Genomic DNA, 18,681 nt, shown 5'->3' with positions numbered 1-18,681 from the left:
TTATTTAGGGTTGGATGGGTTGGGGGAAAGATGTTGATAAGTAGTTGATCGTTATGGCCAGTCCTAAAAATGTCTCAAGAAGTGTTGTGTGTTGGTAGTATTAAATATATAAAGAAGAAATTTTGCATGTTGATCAAGAAACATTTCCATTAGCAGCAAGGGCCCTCTCTTAATTTTACCACAAATACTAGGTTTTAATTTTTGATGAACAAAAACCTTTTTCCTAAATATCTGCTTAGGATTTTCTTAAAATGCACACACTTTCTCTCAGTAACCAGCCTGAAATTTTGCATAAAATTAATCTCCCTAAAGTCAAACATGTAATTTTCTATAAATAATGATTTTCCCCCTGAATTCTACTACTTATACTTTAGAATTGCAAATTAAATGTTCAAAGGCAACCTACTGAAATTCATAGAGCACTCTCTGTGTTACTGACATACAAGGGTCTCATTCAGCTACACTTGCACATGTATGACTATCATATGGCAGAAATACTTACCACGCACCAGTAGTCACCAATAGATGCCAGGAACTCCTATCTTACGACAGGGATGCCTATTAGAAGCCAATGATGGTCACTCTAAACCATGGTTATTTACCATTATGTCAGTGTCATAATTATAGCAAATATAGTTGCCACTAAAACTGGAATAGTCATCAATGTACCTGGGGTGGCAACTGCAATGGAAAGAGCACACATACCATGCCTGGGCCACTGCTATGCTGTTGGCACAAAATGTGGAGGGTGCCCGCACTATTAGTGTCAGTTTCTAAAAACATTTTAAGCATGCTCACAGAATGCCAATGCTAGCATCATGAAAAACATGAATACCATAACAGCTAAATTGAATTGAGAGGTAACCCCTATAATGATAAGGGACCTACAATATGCCTGTTTCATTATAGTGCCAGATGATATTGGAAGACTATTATGTTAGGGGTGCCCACAGCAGCGGCCCGTGCAGGTAAGAGCGGGGGGTAGTGTGGGTGGGTGGGGTATGGGATTTCGACAGATGGCGAGGGAAAATGAAGTAATTATTAAATTTCCCCCTCATAGCTGTTTGTCAAATCCACACCCCACTATCCCACTGCTCATACCTGGACGGGCCGCTGCTGGGTGCCTACATTGAAGCCAAGGGGGTACAATATTAAAAGGACCAATGACACCATAGAGCCAAAGATGTCCAGCATAATGCCACATCATTATGCCCCTGAGAAGTCATGAATATGGCCTAATTTAAATTATCAGAGACATGCATTTACAAGCAGCACCTACACACTTATACAAAAACAGACACACACTACACACATAGGCAGAGACACACATGTATACATATGCATGCTCGCACACATATACTTATTCAAACTTACATACATTCACACTTGCAGTCACAAAACCCTTTCCTCCCGACCCTCCCACTCATATACCAGCATATCAATTCCACATAGTTAGTGGCTTTGTGCCTCTCCGTCTGTCCTGAAAGGGCTACCATACAACAAATTGTCTTGCACTACAAAGCAACAGCTTTCACATGCAGACAAATATACACAGCCACATGATTAATCATACACACACAGTCAAATATAAGCATATGCATACTCAATGCTATTTGATCCATGGCCTCAGAACGAAATCAATAGTATACATGTTTTAAATTTATGGGGGCTTTGGGCTACTTTTTCTTCATGGAAGTGATGTGAGGCGACATCTACTCCTAGGTACAGTGTTTAATTTGAGCCATTGGTTGCTGGTGGGGGCCACCAGCACGTTTGAAGACCGGCATATATGTTTCCACATCAGATATTAACTGAGAGCCGGAATAGGAAAAACATTCACATCAGAAAGACAGAGGACAAGCTGGTGGAAAAAATGTCTCAAAAGGAGAAAGAAGGGACCCACAAGAGTGAGATAAATGTGCAGGGAGTGTTTGGTAGTGGATTACAAAGCTTGGAGTTTATTGAAGACTACTGAGCCTTTGTATTCAGCCGCCGACATTTAATTGCACAAAGGAGATTTGTGCACAACACTCTTTCTTTTACAAATTAAGCACTGGAGAAGCAAGCTCCATGGCACAGGCAAACACTTTAACTGGCACAGTAGGACTAAAGTCATGCAATATGAACAGTCAATGATGTCCTTGCTCTAGTTCTCCTTAGCAGGAGGACTGGAACAATGAAACTGTAGGTCTGACTGTACTAACCCCACCATTTCCTAATCTATCATTGGCTGGAGTTGGCTCCACCCCAGACCGTGAGAAGATTGCTCTAGTTATGTAACATTATATTTGCAGTAGTCTACAACAGATTGGGTGATGACAGATACCTTCAGAAAACAGTTGCTCGGATTAACAAAAACCTCTTGAAATATAAACATAAATGACAACATATAAAGTTCATACCTGTGTGGCATGTAGGAGAGCATAAACGATTACTAGTAAAGCACATCTTTGCTTACTCATCAATGTATCTGTGAATCACCCCCTGCGTGTGAATAGTGCTCACATCAGAATACCCTAGAAACAGTTAGGTCCCACTTACGGATGTGCATTTGCACTGTTTTGCACTTTCTTAATGATCACGGGTGAGGCACAACTTTTTTCAATCTCATATCTCATCTTCCTCTGGAAAAATCTTAGACTAGCCACTGTCCTAAATGTCTTTGTACTTACCGATCTTTATTAACCTTAATATTGCCATTTTGAATTTGAATTGCAAGACACAGTTCCGTGCCAATTCACAAAGGCAGGTGAGAATACATAAGAGTACTCCTGTAGTATTCTTTTTTTGCACGTACATGCTTTGTAAATTGGCCCCAAAACATCCAAAATGGAAATTAAATGTGAATATTCCAAAACTGTGCATACACTTTTGGAACAAACAGAAAGGACATTACTAATAGTGACCTGACCCTTTCAGGGTCGAATGAAAAAGGCATGTAAGTGTACGTAAAAGTGTACGTAAACGAGTACTCCTGTAGCCTCTCCTCCGGTGGTTCATATATACCTTTGTCAATCAGCCCCTTCAATAAGAATAAAAGAGGAATATCTAGTGAACGTTGAATGAAGAATGGTCCAATAGTTGATTGAAGATGTTGTTTACTAGAAGTAAGGTGGTACGAGGTACAAGGATATGGAGCCAAAGGTACATGGATTAAGAAGATGTAAAAATTGAGATTAAACTTAAACCCCACCAGGAGCATGTCATCTTAGCTCAGCCCCCAAGTCTCAACTGACACTGAAGCTCAGCCAGGATTCTATTACCACACACATGTTAACATTCTAATAGGAGAAGAAAGAGAGACTGCTAACAGAGAAATGCAGATGTCACTACAGAATATCAGGGTCATTTTCAGATAGAACAAATAGAAAAGACTATGCCCACTTTGCACTTTTACTAATAGGGAGTTTAGACGTTTCAGTCAGCTTCACAAAGGCGTCTAAGCTTCTGTAAAGAAGTAACCCTGTAGTACTTCTTCACCCATACATGCTTTAGTTTATCAGCTCCTATGTATTTTATATTCTTAGCCACTGCTTAATTTAGCAGAAAACATTGGATTTGGTTTGTTTAATGTTTTAAAAAAAAATGTAATGTCGTCCTCATTCAGTTTCTGTTAATTCCACTTATTTCAGGAACATACTTCAGCTGCTGAATCACATACTATCATTCGCAGTGGCAAGAGAGGAGAAAGTGATAAAAATGTGAAAAATGAGAAAAATTGGAGCAGAATAACGTTTAATACAATGATCTTAGCAAGTGAATTGTGTGCATCTGCACAGTGACAATGCAGCAGTCGCATAGCAATGGGGTTTGGGGGTGCGGTTCGCCCGGGTGGCGTGAGTTTTGGGGCAGCTGCCTCCCCTCACTCTTACCTGTGGCCCTCATGGGGCAGCAAACATAGAGGCCGGCACAGGTGGCAAAAGGTCTAGCTATGCCACTGCAATGAAGCAGTAGAGGATCAATAAGCCCTGTAGAGTTTAGAGATGGTTAGTAATTATCTGTACGAGAAGCTCAGGTACATTCAGCATGGTTGGACTATATGTTGATCAAAACATTCCAATAAATCTTTAAACCATACACATTCAAGCCTGTTAGTTATGTTTCTATTATATAAGGTGTATTTTTGTAGTTTATATTTGTTTTGTTTTTTAATGTCATGCTGCCACTATTCAAGCCAAGTGGTTCCAAGCACACCCAAATTCCAATTAAGACACTAACGAGCCTCTGTGTTTATTATGTAGCTGTAGTTGGTCTAAATTGTGAAAACTGTAATTCCATAATTTGTGCGGTATAAATTTAAGCAAATTCGTTATTCTTTTTCTCTGTGAGACAGAATCCCTTTGAAAAGCATTGCTTTCTGACTCCAGTTTTGCAGTCTCCCTTTGATCAAAATAAACATTATGCCCACTTCGTGTTATCCCGCTGTGTCCCATGCATGTTTACATGTGGATAGCTTCAATTTATTTGACATAAATTGCTTATTATATTGCTTTATTAAAATGAGTTGCAAACAGTAGGGTAACCAAGCAACCAATCTTTCTCTCCTTAAATTATTTTTTATGCTTCCCGAACTTGGCAATTCTTTCTGACTTGTCATTATATTTTCTTGTACATGTGCAGGCATTTTCACATGAACTCACAGGTGTATATAGTAATGCTCTGATTATTTCATGGCAGTTATCATTACACATAGTCATACCCCCTTGACCATTTGGATGGATTTTTGGGGGAGGGAGTGGGAAGCAACCATGCCACTAGACCCCTACATGTAAAACTAAAGCTTTTGACCTGTGTCCTCAAACAATATCTAACTGACCCTCACCATGAAATCCAGCTTCTGATAATCAAGCAGACGCAAAATTGTTGTAGAAGTAATCACACTAGAGGGTGTGGTGAAGTGAAACGATGGTTGTGACTAGGAGTTGTAAGACCCACAACTGTATTGCAAGGTTTCCTGTACTTCATGAATCCAATACCTTAAAACTGCTTGCAATTCACCCAGACCTGAATATCAAGCACCTTTCTGAAGATGAACTTCACAGAATTACTGCTGTTCACCAAGAACAAAAAGCAAGCATTGGTAATGTGAATAATCTGCTTTAACGGAAAGTTGTCAGGTAATGTGAAATATTACAGATAAATAGCATGGGAATGGATATTTATCTGAGCAGAAGCAAAGAACTGTAGAATAATATTGGTTAAGAGTAAAACGTCAGTTGACATTAGTACTTTCAAGCCAGACCTAAACATTGATGTAGGTTTATGACTGCCATCTTCCCATCTGTGCTACTGCCAGCGAAACCCACCCTAAATTATCTAATTGTTTAAGACACTTTAATAGCATTACAAAGTTGTGTCTGCCTGTGCAAGTTCAAACTCAGTTAGCTGGATAAATAAACAAAATTATCACATCTGCTTGGAAGGCATGCATTGCTTTTGTGGGAGCACACACATTCTGCCCAATCAAAACATGTACTCCTGGAGTTCAACATGTGGGTGGAACTAAAGCTCCTCTCAAGTGTCTCACATAATTATCTGGCAATAGTTTGTATTAACTAGTCCAAACCTCACTCAACAACATAAACCTGGATGGATTGAACCCTAACTTTGACCTTAAGCCATGTTTCTCAGCTTCAACTTATAAACCAATATCACCCTCAGAGAAGACATCGCCAAGAAAGCTAACATGGTCTGGTATCAGGATTTCCTACTAAAGAAAGTGACACAATAATAGAAAGCAACTTCAAAACTATTGTTACAGTCCTCTTACCCTTGCTTCTGGATAGTCTGGATAACTTCCTTCTATTGGGAGATTTTAACCATCATGCTGAGATTCTGTACGATACTCACACCAACACTCTCATCTAGGGAATAAACACCTTGGGTCTTAATCAGATGGTAGTCGGCCCCACCCATCTAGCTGGTTACACACCTGACCTCTTAATCACCAACTCACCCCTCATCAAGGTAGAGTCCCCAATACCAGTCCTCTGGTCAGACCATACAATATTAAAATTCTCCCTACAGATAACCTCCGCTCCAAACAACACAGATAAAGAACCAATACTGAGTAGGCCATGGAGAAAAGTTAACCTAGCCACTTTCTCTCGCCATTTCATCACCCCCCCTGCCTGATACAGTCAACCCTGACTCTACAGTCGAGCCTATTGAGGTAGCAATCAGTCAACCCCTAGATATAATAGCCCCTTTAACAAAAAAAAAATGTCACCACAAATCATCACCTTGGTTAACCACCAATCTAAAAGCATGACAAGCTTGCCACTAGAAAGGAAGAACGAAAGTGGAGGCACTCTTAAAGTGCCGATGTTAGACAGGCTTACAAATCTATCCACAGATGTTATCTTGACCATGTAGCCATGGCCAAAAAACATATTTAGGCATCAGAATAAATCAGGCCTTCAATTCCCACAAAGAAATGTATAAAATACTAAAAGAATTCACCAGTCCGATCTCATGTAAGCCTAAACAGCCTACATCACAAGAGTGGGTGGACACTCTGTCTTCCTTTTTCGTGGATAAAATTAACATCATCCACTGTCTCTTCCCCAACAAGGCTGTTAAACCACAACACCAGGGCCGGCCCATAACCACCCCATGAACTCCACTCTTCTTAATGATTTCACCCAAGAGGATGTTAGAACAGCCCTCTGTAGGGTCAAATTCGGCTCCCCCACAGACCCAATCTCCCCTCACATTCTGTCAAAAATTGTGCCGTCCCTCCTTTCTGGCCTCACCAAGCTTCTCAATCTATCTTTATCACACGCTACTGTTCCTATAAGGTGGAAGGCGGCCATGGTCACACCCATATTGAAGAAGTCCTCCTTGGACCCAAGCATCCTAACAATTACTGGCCCATCTCCCTCCTACCTTTCTTTGGAAAGGTCTCAGAATCATCACTTAATAATAAAAAACTCACCACCCACCTTGGAAACAATAATCTATTAGACCCTCTCAATCCAGTTTTCGGGCATTGCATAGTACCGAAACCACTCTGCTGGAAATAGTAGATAATATAAGGCTCTCCCTCGACGCCAGACAATCAGCCATCCTGGTCCTTCTCGATCTGTCGGCTGCCTTCGACACTATCTCCCACAGCACTCTCTTTAATCGTCTGTTGGAGATGGGTGTCAAGGGCACCACACTTGACTGGCTCAGAACCTACCTGACGAACCGAACCTCGAAAGTCCGCTTGGGTACCTTTATTCCCAGCAGCCAACCCATAGACAAGGGTGTCCCCCGGGCTCTATCTTGAGCTCCACTCTCTTCAAACTGTACATGGCATCACTGGCCAGCGTAATTAAATCCCACAGCTTTGACACAGTATCGTACGCAGTTGATACACAACTATTAAGCATGCTAGGACCTGACCCAACCGACAGGTGGCCTACCAATCACAGCACATGTCCTTCACCTACGCCGGCAGCCCGTAACCTAGGAGTGCTAATTGACAATCATCTTTCTATGTCTGATCATGTCAATCACATGGCCAGTTTTTGTTACGGACTTATGCGCAACCTCCGTAAGATCTTTAAATGGGTTCCACTGTCATCCCGAATACCGCTGGTGCAAGGATTAATCATGAGACGATTAGATTATGCAAATGCTCTTTTGGCTTCCAACAACGAAGAGCATCTAACAAAACTCCAAGTCCTTCAAAACACGGTAACCAGACTGGTATTAAATCTACCAGCTCGATCCCCCTCGACACCCAGTCTGAGAGCTCTTTACTGGCTCCCCTTCCGTAAACGTATAACATTCAAGCTCAACTGCCTGGTCCACAAAAACCCACTATGGACTCGGCCCTCACTACTTTTCTAATAAATTGATTAGGTACAACCACTCCAGAACCCTTCAATCAGCTAATAAATATCTTCTCACCCCACTTAAGATCTGTACAGCCAGGAATGGCGGAAGATCTTTTTCTTATTTTGTCCCTACCCTCTGGAACTCACTCCCCCAACATATACGTATCGCGACTGATCACAGAACGTTCCATAAAACTCTCAAAACCTGGCTGTTCTGAGTTCTCCCTTCTCTTTCATACGCCCCTCTCCTCTTCTCCTCCATTGTTCCTGTGACAGGCTAGCGCTTTGAGTCCTTCGGGCGATATATGCGCTCAACAAAAACCTTATAACATTACATAACATAACATAGTGGCAATATCTTGCTCCCTGATCTCCCAGAATCCACTGACCTTCCCTAAGTTCATCCTTTGTCCAACAGCATGCCTCCACAGGACCAGAAGAAATGTAACAACATTACTTGACCCTAATGAAACTGCACTGCCTGCCCATGCTAGCCTTCACCATCTTCAAAATTAGCTACATTACCCACAAACCCCTCCTGATTGGCACCGCTGCCTATCTGGTGGACCACAGACAAAGAAGTAGAAAAAATTAAAAATCAAGCAAACAGAATTTCTCCGTCCATTCACCCAGAAATTGTAAAAGCATCCATATATCCATCAGGACTGCTACAACTCTGAAACAATTTAGGAAAGAGCTGACAAGACACTTCTTTAAGTAACACGACATCATAATGTAGTAACAGTCCATTCTTGCACTTTGGAACCAGCTATCCCCTACAAGCAAAAGTTGACTTGGCTTTTCTTTGATTTGGTCTGTGTACAGTCCAGCACTACCTTTTGGCGAAGTTTATGCTTTAGATATGTCACATACTTGCAGGATTGTGGTGAAGCGAAACGTGGCAATATCAGATATGATATTTGATATGTGAATGTTACTAAGGCAATCATTCCTGAATCTGAGCTGTCACACTCTCCCTGAAAAGAAAGAAACTAAGGAATTTTCAGTAATGGGTCCAGAATATAATTGTCAAAATATTATGTGACAGTAATATTGTTTCCTTATTATTGTGTACAAAAATATAGCCTTTTTGGAGTTAGTAATAGAAAGTCTACTGCAAATGGGAATATTCACAAGCAATTATGTCAGACGTTATTTCTGTACATGATATTCTAACATACAACTGATATTCAAGATTCATGATAACTGAGATGTTTGAAATGAAATTGCTATCACAAAATAACTCTTCAATCTCCGCAACAATATGCACAAATATATGTCATTCTTTTATGTATGTCCGAGGAATAAGCTCTCGAAAATGCAACAGATTACTTATTTGAGCTCTGATTCACAGTGTTCTTTCTCCCCTGGGGCAGAGATAAATCTCACTATGGTAAAGTGCAGAAAACATTCTCCTATGCTTTACTGTACAGAGATCTCCACCACCAGGGAAGAGATCCCGCAATGGTGAAGTCAATAAAAATGTAAAAAAATGTTGATTAAACTTGGGAAAAATCTGCAAAATGTTTTTATACTAAATATTAATGTAAAATAATGTTATATATTTATTTCAAATGCAAAACAAAATAAAAAGGCTACAGCACTATTAAGTTGATTTTGCACTAAATATTAAATTAATTTAAATATATTAAATTAAAATAAAATTCGTTTTTAAAGATTGATAAACAGGAAACATGTATAATAATTAATTGTAAGTGATGCACAAAATTAATTAAAACACATGCATATCTAATTTAGTTAAATGGTTTTAAATTCAAAAAGGGTATTATGTTAATATTTCCAAACGAAAACGTTCTTTCTCAGCTTATTCCTGGAAATGGGGAATTTTAGACAATGATAGATGAAAAATGGCTGAAAAGAATTACACAGAATTTCGCTAAAAAATCTTTACCTAGAATGCATTTTTTTTTTACTTGGTGTAAACCTGTTCAACAGTTTTGAGGAATTAAGGTTAAAAAATAAAGATATCAGGATGGTTGGTCCTGCTATAGTCCCCCAGGAGTCCTATGGGAACGAGTACTTTAAAATTAGGGCGATCTTATTGATCTGAAGGGCTTTTCTCCTGCTGTCCATCTGCCCACCAGTCCTGCTGTACTGAGGAATCTGTAGATCAACAACTACATCTAGGTGTAAATATTCTCATGGATAGAATTCGCATTTCCACGTGTAAGTTTAAATCTACATTTTGGCTTAGAGAATTCGCCATTTTTGTGTAAGTTTACGTCTACATTTAGGCTTACGAATATGAAACAGGGTTTGGGGACTTCTATCACTAAACTGTGAGGAATTACTCCTAGTAGCTGTCTGTCTGTTTTTGGAAATATACACCATTGGGCTGGGGAATTCCCCATAGACACTAATGGGGACATTTAAGAAATTTCTTTTAAATTATTGAAACTTAAATATTTTTCAAATCAAAAATAATAAAATGCATTCCCTCTCTCCTATTCACCTAAGACTACCACAGCAACAAGAGAGAACACATGTGGACTAAAACGTAACTTACTAATAATTTAAAAAATATAATTTAAAAATATAATAATTCACATTTTTAATTAGATACAATTAGCTAAATTAAATTATCCCTCCTCCACCCTACAGAATTAGTTGGTTGTAATCAATCACAATCTTGAATACAAGTTGTTTTATTTACGATTAGAATACATTTAAATAATAAATTATCATTTCAAATATTGCATTAGAACGTTTGTCTGTATATAAAAAGTTTTTTTCAGAAACTATTATTAAAGTTATTATAAATACATTTTCATTGAAAATAATATTACATTTAATTTATTTTATGTTTCCCTAAGAGTTATTTTGTTCCCTGCCTCCATTGATTTCTTTGGGAGTATGTTGCTATACCAGTAGTTCACGATATGTTGTGCTTATCTAAGACCAAACCAGGCATGGAGAACTTTAAAGTGTTTTTGGCAGTAAAACTACTGCAGTAGATTTAAATGTGTTATTTGTGAATTGAAATTGTCTCACTAGTGGGTGGGTGTGTGTGTAGTGTTAGCATGCTCTTCGTTTGATTTTTCGTAATCTCTCCTATTGTGTAGCAATTATTCCTTATTTTTCCACCACATATCATTGTTCTTTTACAACTAACTCTTACATGGGTAGAGAACTATGCCACTGGGCGGAGATTACTGTGCAGGATGCAGGTGGAGGTCTCCGGCTAGAGGTTTGTAAATTGCATTTTGGAGTACATACATTAGTACTGGTTTAAATATTTAAAGTATCTTTTATGACCATGGCCTAGAACGTTTATTAGCATTTAGGTTTTCAACATGAATCTGCTTTTACATTGGGTACACGCTAGATACAGTGGAGAATTCTTTAAAAATCATCTAGCATTTGTTTAATTGAAACTGGCTGAATATTTAAGTGTTTAGTATTTTCGATTTTTTTGAGAGAATGTTTATGTGGGTCAACTCATCTTAATCAAAATTACACTACAGAACAATCTAGCAAAAAAGAGTTACTGATTCTAATGCGATTCACAAGCCACGTTAACATTCAATTTACAACTGGAGCACTAAACATTGTTTTTATGTGTCCAGTGCCCAATTATCGATGAGGGGGCCCAAATGTGAACTTTGCAGTGTAGGAGTCCGAATGGGTGTAGAGATTCAGAGGAAGTTATTTATGCAGGAATGTACTATTGTTATATAAATAGTGATTTTTTTTAAACTTCCATATTGGAGGTCATGCCCACAATTAGGAACTGTCTTCGCTTATTTATTTATTTATAAAGTTTTATATAGCGCGATCCTCACCCTGATCTAATTGATGTGACAAGTATGCAGCCAGCCAATATTTATTCATATTCATTTTATAATTTTATTTTTGCTCATAGTTTCATTAAAACAAGGAATTATTACTTGGGTCTGAAGAATATTTGAAATGTAAATGTCTGGTCACATCAATAGTACATGTTATCTTTAATAATAAATCTCTACCCATTTTAAGAATTTCTGGTAGTCTGTAATTGTTTTAGAAGTGTAACAGAAGACATTTACAAGCTCAAGCTGTGCGAAGATGAGGGCCTTATCCTGAAGTCTCATAGTTCCTTGCTTAACCATCTCCCCGGCGTGGACCTTGGAGCCTTTAAGAGTGAATTCATGTTGGCTGCATTGTATGTTCCCACGCACAAGCTCCTTGAGTGAACATGTTCAGCTGATAATGTGTGCTTGCACTGAAACATAAAGCAGTGGTTGAACTACACTTCTGTGTTTCCAGGACCATCTACACTTATACAAACAGTCAGATGAGCTAATGCTCTGTGTTTCTGTACTTGCACTAGCTGGTGAAGTCTATTGGCTATGTCATGAATCATTGCACTAGCACAGAGAATAGTTAGCTTTACGTCTAAGGCTAAAACATACACACAACTCGAAAATTCTGAGGTAGTGTGTGAACTGCAGACAACATATTTAGGAAACAAGGAGAGGCAATCACTGCTTCCTATGATGGCTGCAGGTCATGCAGTAACTAATACAATTTCCTAGCTAGGTAAATGCTATAGACAGTGCACGCATGTCAGAAGGATTGGTGGTCCGAGGGCCAAAACACTTTCAGAACCTTTTTTGGGTTTCTGCACCTAGAAACAACTTATAATTAAGAAAACATAGGTTTGAGAAAGTGAGAAACACAGTATTTGGCGCCACCTGGTGGTAATGTAGTGTTAGCTGTATTAAAAAAACAGACGAACCAATACTTTTTTTTATTACGAAAAGGATGTTGTAATAGGGGAGCGAGCCAAAAAATGAAAAAAACCCTCGAGAAAATAGTCCCATTAGCCTTTCCCTTTTGACAGCCATGCTAAAAGCACACAACCATACTCTGAACAAAAACATCCGCTCATAATGCTTTAGGAGTGAGCTGTAGCCAGTACACCTTCACTTCATAATGTGTACATAACAAAGTTTGACACCTTTCAGTGGGCACTGAATAGGGCTGTGTGACTTCATGATGGGACACAATTTGGGCAAATTGATTTATGGGCAATTATATGTAAATATTTTGGATAAATACATTGAATTGGGTTTAACTCAAGTCCAGAGATCATAATAATACTGTATGTATTTACGCCCCCTTACAAATGATAATTTGGAAGGCTTTGTTATATAATGCTACAAACGTTATACTTGATTGTCACATGCTATGTTTTAATACAGTTGATCTCCTCGTACATTGCATTTACTTGACCAACGGCCATTATGTGATCTACCACTAAAATTGTTAAATGTATGCAAGGTAAACCTTAGAAAGCAAACTCCCTTTCAAAATTTGATTAAAATGATAATAAAATGAGAAAGAAAATAGACATTTCGTCTAAAAAGTGTACGCTCATTTTGACAATTGTGGAAAAGAAAGGGATTTATGGGTGAACTACAAGGACAGTCTTTACCCTCTGCTAGTTGTGATACTAAAAATTCATAACAGCTGTTTCTTTTTGAATACTGTTGAGTTAGTGTTTACTTGTTTAATTTTTACAGAAATCTCTCTCTTTTTCCAATTAAATTTGTTTACGTATTTTATTGCAATATCAATGCAACTAAGTCATTTAGTAAACAGCAGAAAAGTCACGTTATAATTAAGACTTGTGTCGCACATTATTAAAGCTTAGAGATAAGAATTCCATTTATTTGGTGTTCACTATGAATAAACAGGAAAGTAGCAGAAACATTACAACTCTATTTCCTTTACTGTTGGTCCCGAACGTACCAGATAAAGCTCCTTACATAAGAAGCCGTATAGATCCTGCTTATTTTTTCAATTTGGCAAACAAAAATGAAAGTGAGAATCTACTTATTGAAATTGATTTGCCAATTGCTCATTTTATAATTAGTTTTTTTTATTCTTTCACTGTTACAATTTATTGTATATGCATATATTAATAATTGTGCTTCTTTTATTGTAGGTGAAATGTGATCAGTACTGGCCCAGCAGAGGTACAGAAACATATGCCCTCATTCAAGTCACGCTTCTGGATACTGTTGAGCTGGCAACTTATTGCGTTAGAACATTTGCACTTTATAAGGTATGGATTAGGTTTTTATTTCAACAGTGGTTTAGTGTCAAAGAAACCCATGTTTGACCCCATTCATGCATGCTACCGATTCCCATTGAATTCTACAGATAAGAGAAAAAAAGATGTACTTGACAATGGGACGTAAACAATGCTCTTTAATTCTTCATGCTCCAATTAATGGGCCTGCTTTTCCTTCCAAATTCTAACCCTAAAATATGTAAAATTATCAAAACCCTTGTTTTTTATTTAGAATGGCTAAACATTAAGTCAAAAAAATATTTAGAAAAGCTGAAGCAGAATTTGTGTACTTAGTAAGATCACAGCTCAATAATGTGTCTGCCTCGTCTTTTGTAACACTCAATATTTATCTGTTTATTTTGAATTTCTTTATTTCTGTTTTCTCTATCACATTTATTTATTCCTGTACTCATTCTATTTGTCGGTTGTATTTTTTCCAGCCTGTTCGATGTACTCTGTTTATTATTCTTTCTGTAGTACCGTTTTATATTGTAGAGCTATAGCTGTCCTTTCTGCCTCAAAATAATGCAGACGATTTTTAGTGCCTAGAAAGTTAAACTTACGGAAAGTTCTTGCTGTCCAATCAAGAAAGGATCTTGATGTTTTTACATAGGCTGCTGCTTTCTCTTTAATGGCTTATTATGGCTTATTATAATCCTGCATTGAGTTTTGCAAGAACTGTAGTACTTTAAAGAATGATTAAAACTATGCAAATTTTGGTTGTTGAACTACGACGCAGCTTAAACATTTTCACAATGTAATACTCTGTGCAAGTAAAGTCACGATTCAAAATCTAAAAAATAATATAATGGTAAACAACACCATACTACTGTAACGACATTGCCTAATACATCATTGATGGTACCAGACAGAAAACTACATTTGAAATCACAACTGGAACTATTCAGAATATCACTAAGTGCATTGCCAACAAAATTATTCATCATAGAAATGCCTTGTCCACCAAACACATGAGCCTACTTTGCCTTTGTAGTACCAATCAGTCATAAACGACATTGTGAGCAGGATATGCATTTCCAGACCAGCCCATAATAAAGTCACTCCTTTTTTTAACCGGATACATGTTGGCTGACCAGTCCAACAAACCTCAATTATGGTTGCTCTCTTTTTCCACATCATCTGCAAACGTTTTAAAGTCCTATTGTTCCTTAACTATCATAGGATACTGCATGTATTTTAAATTTCAGAAATCTTTTGCTAAGTCTGAGACTTTTGTTTTACAGAATGGGTCAAGTGAGAAGAGAGAGGTTAGGCAATTCCAGTTTACTGCTTGGCCTGACCATGGAGTTCCAGAACATCCAACGCCATTCTTAGCGTTCCTAAGAAGGGTCAAGACATGTAACCCCTCTGATGCAGGACCAATGGTTGTCCATTGCAGGTACAAAACATATCATATCCTATTGTTTTCTTTGGCTGGAAGCATGTTTGCTACTGTATATTGAGCACATGTAGTGTTTATTGAGTATAAAGCATTGTTCCATTGTCCTTCCAGATGCCATTCCACTGAAAATAAAGAGTGGGTCAGGTGAACAAAGTCATGTCATAGACTGACCCTACTTATTCTCTCTTGACACTTTAAGTGTAAAACAGGACATGGCACATGTGGGTTATTGACATTCTCTAGGAACAGTGGTGATCAAGATGTCATCCTGTTAAGGGTGTTGATGGTATTGATTCAATGTGCCTGCTTCAAGTTGGATAGTTCAAACTGCTATTAATGTACTCTGCATAGTGCATACTACATAGTAATGTGAACATGAAAAAGTACTTGGAAGATATTTGTATGGTTATATATTGATATGATCTGGTTGATTGCGCTTTGGCCTGGGTGGCTTAATACTTACATTTGGTGTGCCAGTCTCCAAATGTGAATAAGTAAATAACCTTTTTGGGTACGTGCACTAATGGCCAAGTAACGTAGACATGATAACCAAAACTGATACACGCACAAAGACATTTCCCTGCCAACTTGTGGCAAAATGAGTTCCTTTATATTGAATATTAGTTTTACAGAGTTATAAGCCATTACACAATATGGGAAAGAGTCTTGTTGCATTTTGAAAATGTTGATTCATTCTTGGAAGATTTGGAGCTGAATTTGCTTTTAGTACTTTGCAGCAGGATGTCTAGGTCTGCCACATCTCTAGCTGGCTGCCTTTGATGAGACCATTTTAGTATGCATTAGCATATAGCTTTATGGACAGAAATTGAATTTTGTATCGAGTGGAAAAATAATCAAGGGTGCCATCTTCATGATGAGCTACCTCTGGTCATTAAGGGCTTGCACTGCATTGGAACACCCAGAAAGTTGCACCATTGAGACAAGGAAAGGCCTGTATGCCGTTGGAAAATATCACCTAAAAGAGTGTTGACATCTATAGGGCATGTCACTTGCACATGCCACTCAGGAATAGTTCCTGAGAAACAGTTCCTGAGAAAAAGATACCTACTCATAAGTTTCACAAACGTTGCTTTACTTTGTAAGTTTGCCACAGGCAATTTTACCCTCAATTTAATTTAAGGTGTTTGAATACTATTTAGTTCTGATCTTTTGAAGAGACACAGTGGGCCTAGTGCCCAATTTGACAGAGTTATAATTCTAAACCCTTTATTATTTTCTATGTGCTTAACAGATCTTGTAATGGCATGAAATCCATGTTTCCATAGCTAATTGGTACCAAAAAGGAAGAGTGCATTATCCACAACCGGCCACACTTCCTGCATTGTATGTAGACTTGCAGTATTTAGCAAAGCTGTAAGACTTTCCACTCAAAGTTGGTACCTCTAATCCCAGTTTAATAGTGGCAAATGGCCCTGTGAAAAATATAAGATATTTATAATAATGTCTTACATCCTCATCTCATTAAACCCTAAAATGTTTCACAATTTTAATTGTTTCTCAAGAGGTATACTAGGACAAAATGGAGCGATATCTCTATGCTCAGCTGACGTTTTCTGGTGATTTTGTCAATAATTCCATAACCATCAGCACCACTTAACATTCTCTATCTTTGGAAAAGCAATTACCATCAGTGGACATCTTTCCAATATAGTAAATACAGTGTTGTACTGTTTTTGATGCTTGGCTTGTGAAACAAGATCCCATCTTAAGGTTATTACCTTATTCACCTTCTACAGCTGAAGAGCCCTTGATTAATATGTCAAACAAAAGCACAGGTGCACCACAACACACAAAAGATATAGCAACTACAAGTCCAAATCCAAAAGATAACGAAAACAAGGCTCCTCAATTTTGATCTCTTTATTCCATTACGTGGTAGGGAAAATAGTACAGCCGACGCGTTTCGTCCCAGTGTGGGACTTCTTCAGGGCTGTTTAAATACAAACATATAAACATACATATGTAAAAAACATCCACTGCAAGACAAAACATCATATACAAACATACAAATATAAGCACAAAAGATACACCTATTTACATGTCTATGTACAGATTACTAAAAGTTTCTTTTATACAATTCTATAAATCAATTACAGGCCATCAGCAGACGGCTCGACAACCAGACATTTCAATTCTAGAGGACCACAGTAACCCATAAAGATCATAACAACACAATCAGAGTGCCTTGGTTACAGATATATATCATTTTATATTGCCCTCCCATCTCCCCACTTCAAGAGGAGGCTGGGGGTAAGTGTACATCTATTAGCATTGAAATCACAAGGAGGAGGACAGGAAAAGGTAAGGTAGATCAGAAAAAGAAAGAACAGAAGAAAGAATACACATGCAGGCAATGAACACGAAGTCAGAATATAACCTCAATCTCCCAGGTTGGCAAAAGGGTCCCACTCTGCAGCGGCGAATGATTTGGATGTCTAACTTGATATGCTAGGCTAGGATTAGCCTAGCATATCTGACTTCGTGTCCATTGGCTGCATGTGTATCTTTTCTTCGGCAAGAACAACAACTGCAAGCTCTCATCCCCTCTCAACACCCACGGACCCTTCACCTGCCGCCACTCCTTCACCTTCACTGAGACCCAGGACCCACCTCCACCCTCTAGTAACAACTCCATCACACCCCAAACCGTGGAATGTATCCTACTCATCGTCTGCTCGGTCCACAGAGATGCTGCTGACAGCACCACTCCTGACGTCGCCTTCCTTACCGAAACCTGGATGAACTCCACCTCGGGACCCGATATCGCAATCACCATCCCCGAAGGCTACAAGATCACCCGGAAAGACCGCCCAACCGCCCCGGAGGAGGCATCACCATCGCTCACAAGTCCAACCTCCGGCTGAGCACCTACACCAACTGGCCCACAGACCTGATGGAACACCTCCACCTCAAGATACAGATCAACCCACCCACCACACTCCGAGGCACACTCATCTACCGACCCCCGGACCCTGTGCACCGTTCTCCGATCACCAACATCATCACCCGCAAGCCATCACCTCCACCAACTACACCTTGCTGGGAGACTTCCAAGACCCCAACTCCACATCCCTCATGGACAACCTCCACAACAATGAACTAAAACAGATTGTACCAGAACCCAAGAACGCAGCAGGACCCACCCTCAACCCCATCTTCACAGCAGGAAGCTCCATCACCTTCAGCCACTCCTCTGAAGTCCCATGAATGGATCATTGCTGCGTCCATTTCACCTTCAAAACATACATCACCCACAAACTTCCTCATCAGCTCCAGTGCATGAGTTGAAACAAGACCTCAGACGACCAGCTCACCACCTCCCTCAGCAGCTCTGCTACCACCGCCAGTTGTGT

The 18,681-nt window shown here is 38.9% G+C and overlaps 1 protein-coding gene across 17 annotated transcripts in view; it reads left to right on the top strand.

The window, feature by feature from the left end:
- Positions 1-18,681, top strand: part of PTPRD (protein tyrosine phosphatase receptor type D) — a 1,484,152-nt gene that overhangs the window by 1,402,840 nt on the left and 62,631 nt on the right. For all 17 annotated transcript variants that reach the window (XM_078675875.1, XM_078675878.1, XM_078675877.1 and 14 more), the window contains 2 exons: positions 13,777-13,896; positions 15,150-15,304. In XM_078675875.1, coding sequence (XP_078532001.1) covers positions 13,777-13,896; positions 15,150-15,304 — 275 coding nt within the window. The remainder of the gene's footprint in view (positions 1-13,776; positions 13,897-15,149; positions 15,305-18,681) is intronic.

Source organism: Lissotriton helveticus, chromosome 2_1, assembly GCF_964261635.1.
Source record: "Lissotriton helveticus chromosome 2_1, aLisHel1.1, whole genome shotgun sequence".
Classification (NCBI taxonomy): Eukaryota; Metazoa; Chordata; class Amphibia; order Caudata; family Salamandridae; genus Lissotriton; species Lissotriton helveticus.
This window is presented reverse-complemented; position numbering and strand designations above follow the sequence as displayed.